The 8,496-nt window shown below is 63.5% G+C and overlaps 1 protein-coding gene across 1 annotated transcript; it reads right to left on the bottom strand.

Moving 5' to 3' along the window:
• Window positions 1-1,596: 1,596 nt before the first annotated feature.
• On the bottom strand, window positions 1,597-7,676 carry LIPT2 (lipoyl(octanoyl) transferase 2). Its single transcript, XM_075919598.1, has 2 exons — window positions 7,198-7,676; window positions 1,597-2,043 (listed from the first exon to the last, which is right to left on the bottom strand). Exons 1-2 carry the CDS (start codon window positions 7,649-7,651, stop codon window positions 1,811-1,813), a joined length of 687 nt encoding a protein of 228 aa, XP_075775713.1. The 5' UTR covers window positions 7,652-7,676; the 3' UTR covers window positions 1,597-1,810.
• Between the last annotated feature and the right edge of the window lie 820 nt (window positions 7,677-8,496).

An 8,496-nucleotide genomic window follows, 5' to 3' on the forward strand; every position in this document is an offset into this window, starting at 1 on the left:
GTGCGGGGTTGCCTCACCCCGTTTGTAAGTAGGGATCCGATGTAAGTCGGATCCATGTAACCCAGGGACTGCCTGTAATGCTGAAATACTGTCAAGTGAGAGGACTTCTTACTCCGACTCCTGTAACCCTCATTGTACGAGGAGTAAGGGAAGTCGGAGGAAGAGTGCTCTATTTCAAAATAAGTGCTGTGCAGATGCTCCCAATTTCAAAATAAGCTGCGCAATTGACGTAGCTCAATTTCTGTAGCTTATTTTGAGTTAAGCCCTGCTGTGTAGACCACCCCAGAAGAACAGACAGAACACAGGCAGCGCAGGCTTCAGCCCTGCTGTGAAAGGACCACTCTGTAGGTGCAGGCAGTGAATTCAGTTTCCACAGCCTTCAGTCCTTAGCCTCGCTGGTGCAGCTGCTGACAGTGGCCAGTCATGGGAGTGGCTCTGCAAAGTTCTCATGGACTGAAACCATCATTCAGATATTAGATAGCACAATTTAAACCAACAGAGGTAGGTGGATTCAAACTAGCAGCCGAAGGTAAAAGGCTTCATATCCTTGATTCATTCATTTCCCTCTTATAAACCAGTTAAAAGCAAGGAACATACCAGCATACTCACATTGCTCTTCCTGTTTTAATTTCAAACTTACTTCCCCAGGGAAGCACAGCTCAGATACAGCATCTAGTTCATCAATGAAATTTCTGGGCTTTATCTCCCTTATACTGCTGTGGCAGCATCTCAGGGACTTTTAGTACAGGTTGCACCTCCGTAAACCGTGACTCTCTGGTCTAGCAACAAGACCAGAGAGCCTGCATGAGAGAGCCCCGGGACAGAAGGGCCAGCAGCTGGGAGCCTGGTGGCACTGGTGCCAGTGGAGTTTGGGCAGGGCAGCCTGGCAGACCAACCCAGTGGGGCTATGTCTACACTGGTGGGTTCTTGCGCAAGAACTCTTGCGCAAGAACATGTCCACACTGCCATGTGCTTTTGCACAAGAGCGTCCATGGCAGTGTGGACACTCTCTTGCACAAGAAAGATCTGATGGCCATTTTACCCATAGGTCTTTCTTGCACAAGAGGGCTTACACGTTAGAAAAGAGCGTAGCTCTTGCTCAAGAAGCCCCGTCTTCCGATGCCGTATGTAAATCTTCTTGCGCAAGAGTGGGCAGGCAGTGTGGACGCTCTGCGGGTTCTTGCACAAGAACCCACCAGTGCAGACATAGCCTGGGTGTGTGGTGAGGCGGCAGGGTGGCAGTGGAGCTGGGGCCGCAACAGCCTAGTACAGGGGCTGAGCTCAGTTGGCAGGAAGCCTGGCTAGGGCTAGCAGCAGGCTGGCTCGCCAGGGCTGGAAGGATTTGGTGGCGGAGACCTCCTCTGGTCTGGCATATTCCCCAGTTTGGGACCAGTCAGGTCTTGAGGGTGCCGAACCAGGGAGCTCTGACCTGTAAGTGTAAATTATACTTGAACCTACTGTAAAGCATTGCAACACCACCAGAGTGATGTAAAGGGGATTTGGTATTACAGAAAATTAAATCCCTTTTGGGTGTTTTGCTCTGTTTTGCATGTCATTTGATCATTAAGACAAAAAGATCAAATAAAGTGGCCAAGCTCAGTGTCAGAATGCAATGTGTATTTAAAGGCACAGCAGCTCATTTTTTAACATACATTGACTAAACCAAGGAATACACTTCAAACCCGGTGAGTACTGTTTGTTACATGCACTTCATTGCTGAAAGGAAGATGGAACTTGCAAGCCGGGTTTCTATTAACACAGCACCAAAGAATATTCACATTTCACAGGTAAGTGAGGCACTGGGAGCCCTTTATCCAATAGATTCCTCATGGGAAATTAGTGTGCAATGAAACACTTCTTCAAAAGCATCCAGAAAAGGCTCAGTGATTTCATCCACTGTAACATGTCTCTGGAGTTCTTCACTCAGGGAGGTGACACCCTTCCCTTCGAGTCCACAAGGAACAATGTGATCAAACCATGTTAGGTCTGTGCAGCAGTTCAGCGCCAGACCATGAGAGGTGATATGCCTTCCACAATGGACACCTGAAAAGCAAAGCATACATGTAGCCTCATTTAGTGCTACTGCTATATGTCACGCACCACCCCTTCAAAGAATCTTAAATATCACATTCCAAAGCCAGAAGGGAGCCTGCGTACTACCGAGAAGGTTAACTGTGTACATGGTTGTACTTTCACATCCCTAGAGTTAAATGTTTATTTGCACCCCCCACTGTCTGTTGCTCTGCATCTGTTATCTCATTACACTTAGAATATACTTCCAAGTTTTAACATGGCAGTCTGGTCACAGCATCAGTGCTAGGAGAGAGCTCTCCCAGCACTCTATGTAAACCACCTCCACGAGGGTAGCTCCCAGCACTGGGAGAATATTTGCACTGGCGCTTTATTGCGCTGTAACTAGCTGTGCTCAGGGGTAGGTATATGGGTTTTCACACCCCTGGGTGAAAAAATTACAGCACAGTAAAGTGGCAGTGTAGACAAGCCCCCAGATTGCAAGGTCTATGGGGCAGAGATGGTCTACCTCTACTGTACATTTATGACTGGAGCTCCCAGGTTCTATTGTAAATATAGTAGATAACAAGCTAGCCAACCCAGGGCACCGCGTTCATTGTTACTGCAGAGACATGCATACACGGTGTGTAGTCCGTCACGAGGAACTGAAATACTTGTAACTATCTGCTTGTTAGCCAGGCGAATTCTGTCTAGGAGCAGGATTGGCTCTGGCAGCAAATTAGAACAAAGGACAGCATGATGTGCATGTCCATAGTCACATACAGGCAGTCCCCGACTTACGCGGATCCGACTTATGTCGGATCCGCACTTACGAACGGGGCTTTCTCGCCCTGGAGCTCACAGGCAGCGATCTGCCACCTTGACCTCCAGGGCGAGAAAAGCTGCTCCCGGTGCCCCTGGTCTGCTGGGGACCGTCTCCAGCAGACCAGGGGCACCGGGAGCGAAGCCCCAGCCGCGGCGCGGTCCCGCGCCTCTGAGGCTTTGCCAGAGCAAAGCCTCAGAGGCGTGGCACCCCGCTGCCACTGCTGGGGGGGGGGCGCAGCTAGTGTACCCCCCCCCAGCAGACCAGGCTTTTGTTGCCGGACCCTGGGGCAGAGCAGCTGGGGCGCTGCCGGTTGGTCCCGCAGCGCCGCTCCGGACCAACCCGGCAGCACCCCAGCTGCTCTGCCCCAGGCGTCCCCAAGTCAGCCGCTGCTGAAACTGACCAGCGGCTGACTATAGGAAGCCTGAGGCAGAGTTGCTCTGCCCCAGGCTTCCTGGAATCAGCCGCTGATCAGTTTCAGCAGCAGCTGACTTGGGGACGCCTGGGTTTCTTATGTTGAATCTGTATGTAAGTCAGAACTGGCGTCCAGAACTGGTGACCCCCCCTTAATGCCCCCATCTCCCTGCCTCCTGCCCAGGGACCCCCAAAGGCTCGCCCCAATGCCCCCATCTCCCTGCCTCCAGCCCAGGGACCCCCCAATGCCCCCATCTCCCTGCCTCCTGCCCAGGGACCCCCCCCAATACCCCCAACTCCCTGCCTCCAGCCCAGGGACCCCCCAACGCCCCCATCTCCCTGCCTCCTGCCCAGGGACCCCCCCCCCAATACCCCCATCTCCCTGCCTCCTGCCCAGGGACCCCCCCCCAACACCCCCATCTCCCTGCCTCCAGCCCAGGGACCCCCCAATGCCCCCATCTCCCTGCCTCCACCCCAGGGACCCCCGCCAATACCCCCATCTCCCTGCCTCCAGCCCAGGGACCCCCGCCAATACCCCCATCTCCCTGCCTCCAGCCCAGGGACCCCCTCCCCCAATGCCCCCATCTCCCTGCCTCCAGCCCAGGGACCCCCCCCCAATACTCCCATCTCCCTGCCTCCAGCCCAGGGACCCCCCCCAATACCCCCATCTCCCTGCCTCCAGCCCAGGGACCCCCCAATGCCCCCATCTCCCTGCCTCCAGCCCAGGGACCCTCCCAATGCCCCCATCTCCCTGCCTCCTGCCCAGGGACCCCCCCCAATACCCCCATCTCCCTGCCTCCAGCCCAGGGACCCCCCCAATGCCCCCATCTCCCTGCCTCCAGCCCAGGGACCCCCACCAATGCCCCCATCTCCCTGCCTCCAGCCCAGGGACCCCCGCCAATGCCCCCATCTCCCTGCCTCCAGCCCAGGGACCCCCCCAATACCCCCATCTCCCTGCCTCCAGCCCAGGGACCCCCCATGCCCCATCTCCCTGCCTCCAGCCCAGGGACCCCCCCATGCCCCCATCTCCCTGCCCCCAGCCCAGGGACCCCCCAATACCCCCATCTCCCTGCCTCCAGCCCAGGGACCCCCCAATGCCCCCATCTCCCTGCCCCCAGCCCAGGGACCCCCCCAATGCCCCCATCTCCCTGCCTCCAGCCCAGGGACCCCCCCAATGCCCCCATCTCCCTGCCTCCAGCCCAGGGACCCCCCCCATGCCCCATCTCCCTGCCTCCAGCCCAGGGACCCCCCCATGCCCCCATCTCCCTGTCTCCTGCCCAGGGACCCCCCAACGCCCCCATCTCCCTGCCTCCAGCCCAGGGACCCCCCAATACCCCCATCTCCCTGCCTCCAGCCCAGTGACCCCCCAACGCCCCCATCTCCCTGCCTCCAGCCCAGGGACCCCCCAATACCCCCATCTCCCTGCCTCCAGCCCAGGGGCCCCCCCAATACCCGCATCTCCCTGCCTCCAGCCCAGGACCCCCCCCAATGCCCCCATCTCCCTGCCTCCAGCCCAGGGACCCCCCCAATACCCCCATCTCCCTGCCTCCAGCCCAGGGACCCCCCCAATACCCCCATCTCCCTGCCTCCTGGCCAGGGACCCCCCAATGCCCCCATCTCCCTGCCTCCTGCCCAGGGACCCCCCCCAATGTTCCCATCTCACTGCCTCCTGCCCAGGGACCCCCCCAATGCCCCCATCTCCCTGCCTCCAGCCCAGGGACCCCCCCAATGCCCCCATCTCCCTGCCTCCTGGCAAGGGACCCCCCCCAATACCCCCATCTCCCTGCCTCCAGCCTAGGGACCCCCCCCATGCCCCATCTCCCTGCCTCCAGCCCAGGGACCCCCTCCCCCAATGCCCCCATCTCCCTGCCTCCAGCCCAGGGACCCCCCCCCCAATGCCCCCATCTCCCTGCCTCCAGCCCAGGGACCCCCCCCCGAATGCCCCCATCTCCCTGCCCCCAGCCCAGGGACCCCCCCCGAATGCCCCCATCTCCCTGCCTCCAGCCCAGGGACCCCCCCCCCCGAATGCCCCCATCTCCCTGCCTCCAGCCCAGGGACCCCCCCCCCCCGAATGCCCCCATCTCCCTGCCTCCAGCCCAGGGATCCCCCCCCAATGCCCCCATCTCCCTGCCTCCAGCCCAGGGGACCCCCTCCCCCAATGCCCCCATCTCCCTGCCTCCAGCCCAGGGACCCCCCCATGCCCCCATCTCCCTGTCTCCTGCCCAGGGACCCCCCAATGCCTCCATCTCCCTGCCTCCAGCCCAGGGACCCCCCCAATGCCCCCATCTCCCTGCCTCCAGCCCAGGGACCCCCCATGCCCCCATCTCCCTGCCTCCAGCCCAGGGACCCCCCATACCCCCATCTCCCTGCCTCCAGCCCAGGGACCCCCCATGCCCCATCTCCCTGCCTCCAGCCCAGGGACCCCCCAATGCCCCCATCTCCCTGCCCCCAGCCCAGGGACCCCCCCCATGCCCCATCTCCCTGCCTCCAGCCCAGGGACCCCCCCCAATGCCCCCATCTCCCTGCCCCCAGCCCAGGGACCCCCCCATGCCCCATCTCCCTGCCTCCTGCCCAGGGACCCCCCCAATGCCCCCATCTCCCTGCCTCCAGCCCAGGGACCCCCCAACGCCCCATCTCCCTGCCTCCAGCCCAGGTGACCCCCCCCAATGCCCCCATCTCCCTGCCCCCAGCCCAGGGACCCCCCCCATGCCCCATCTCCCTGCCTCCTGCCCAGGGACCCCCCCCATGCCCCATCTCCCTGCCTCCAGCCCAGGGACACCCCCAATGCCCCCGTCTCCCTGCCTCCAGCCCAGGGACCCCCGCCAATACCCCCATCTCCCTGCCTCCAGCCCAGGGACCCCCCCAATGCCCCCATCTCCCTGCCTCCAGCCCAGGGACCCCCCCCCCGAATGCCCCCATCTCCCTGCCTCCAGCCCAGGGGACCCCCCCTCCAATGCCCCCATCTCCCTGCCTCCAGCCCAGGGACCCCCCCCAATGCCCCCATCTCTCTGCCTCCAGCCCAGGGACCCCCCCCCCAATGCCCCCATCTCCCTGCCTCCAGCCCAGGGACCCCCCCCCAATGCCCCCATCTCCCTGCCCCCAGCCCAGGGACCCCCCCCCGAATGCCCCCATCTCCCTGCCCCCAGCCCAGGGACCCCACCCCCGAATGCCCCCATCTCCCTGCCTCCAGCCCAGGGACCCCCCCATGCCCCATCTCCCTGCCTCCAGCCCAGGGACCCCCCCCCCCAATGCCCCCATCTCCCTGCCTCCAGCCCAGGGACCCCCCCCCCCAATGCCCCATCTCCCTGCCTCCAGCCCAGGGACCCCCCCCCCAATGCCCCCATCTCCCTGCCTCCAGCCCAGGGACCCCCCCAATGCCCCCATCTCCCTGCCTCCAGCCCAGGGACCCCCCCAATGCCCCCATCTCCCTGCCTCCTGCCCAGGGACCCCCCCAATGCCCCCATCTCCCTGCCTCCAGCCCAGGGACCCCCCCCCCAACGCCCCCATCTCCCTGCCTCCAGCCCAGGGACCCCCCCCCCAACGCCCCCATCTCCCTGCCTCCAGCCCAGGGACCCCCCCAATCCCCCATCTCCCTGCCTCCAGCCCAGGGACCCCCCCAATGCCCCCATCTCCCTGCCTCCAGCCCAGGGACCCCCCCAATACCCCCATCTCCCTGCCTCCAGCCCAGGGACCGCCCAATGCCCCCATCTCCCTGCCTCCAGCCCAGGGACCCCCCCAATGCCCCCATCTCCCTGCCTCCAGCCCAGGGACCCCCCCAATGCCCCCATCTCCCTGCCTCCAGCCCAGGGACCCCCCAATGCCCCCATCTCCCTGCCTCCAGCCCAGGGACCCCCCAATGCCCCCATCTCCCTGCCTCCAGCCCAGGGCCCCCCCAATGCCCCCATCTCCCTGCCCCCAGCCCAGGGCCCCCCCAGCCCCGCGGCGCTCACCCAGGGCGCAGAGCTTGCGGCCCCCCAGCCACACGCCGGTGTAGGGCGGCGGCAGGGCGCGCGCGGCGGGCAGGCCCAGGCGGCGGCAGAGGCCCAGCGCCGCGGCCTCCAGCGCCCCGACGTAGGCGCGCAGCGAGAGGCCGAGGCGCCGCAGGTCCAGCACGGGGTAGGCCAGCAGCTGGCCCGGGCCGTGGAAGGTGAGCAGCCCGCCGCGCGCCGCCCGCCAGTACTCGGCGCCCAGCGCCCGCAGCCGCCGCGCCTCGCCCGCCGGGTCGGGGCCGCCCCGCAGCCCGCGCGTGTACACGGGCCCCGCCGGCTCGGAGAGCAGCAGCCAGCCCGCCGCGCCCGGCCCCGCCGCCCGCTGCCGCCCCGCGCAGCGCTCCTGCGCCGCCAGCGACTCGGCGTAGGGCAGCCGGCCCAGCCGCAGCAGCCGCACCGCCCGCCGGGCCCGCATCGCCCCGCGCCGCTGGGGGAGGACGCGCGGCGGGAGTCAAGGGCGGGGAGGGGAGTGGGGGGCGGGGGCTAGAGACGGGGGGAGAATATGGGGGGTCAGGGGTGTGGGGGGGTCAGAGGCGGGGGCTAGAGACGGGGAGGGCAGTGGGGGGGTCAGGGGTGGGGGCTAGAGACGGGGGGAGAATGTGGGGGGGTCAGGGGTGTGGGGGGGTTAGAGGCGGGGGGCTAGAGACGGGGAGGGGAGTGGGGGGGTCAGGGGTGGGGGCTAGAGACGGGGGGAGAATGTGGGGGGTCAGGGGTGTGGGGGGGCTAGAGGCGGGGGTGGGGGATCAGAGGCGGGGGCTAGAGACGGGGAGGGGAGTGGGGGGGGGTCAGGGGCGGGGGCTAGAGGCGGGGGGGAGAATGTGGGGGGTCAGGAGTGTGGGGGGGCTAAAGGCGGGGGTGAGGGGTCAGGGGCTAGAGGCGGGGAGGGGAGTGGGGAGTCAGGGACGGGGTAGGGGGCAAGGCTGGAAAGGGGGGTCAGGTGTAGTAGGGGAAGGCAGGATAGGTTAGGGGGTCTCAGAAAGGCAAGGTAGGGGTCAGAGGAGTGGTAGGGGAAGTCAGGACGGGGGCAGATAGAGGGGTAAGGCAGGGTGGGGTAAGGGTCCGAGGAGGGGTAGAGCAGTGGTTCCCAAATGGTGTTCCGTGGGAAGTAAAAATAAGGGTTCTGTGAGAAAAGTCCAGTACAATAACATTTTATGATTACAATTTTTTTTGTACACATTAAATGTGATTTTTGGTTTTAAATATGTGCCATTAAACTAAATGTTGATCTCATCTTGTTTAGCATTTGTTTTTTATTATTAT

The sequence above is a fragment of the Pelodiscus sinensis genome, chromosome 1, assembly GCF_049634645.1.
Source record: "Pelodiscus sinensis isolate JC-2024 chromosome 1, ASM4963464v1, whole genome shotgun sequence".
Taxonomy (NCBI): Eukaryota; Metazoa; Chordata; order Testudines; family Trionychidae; genus Pelodiscus; species Pelodiscus sinensis.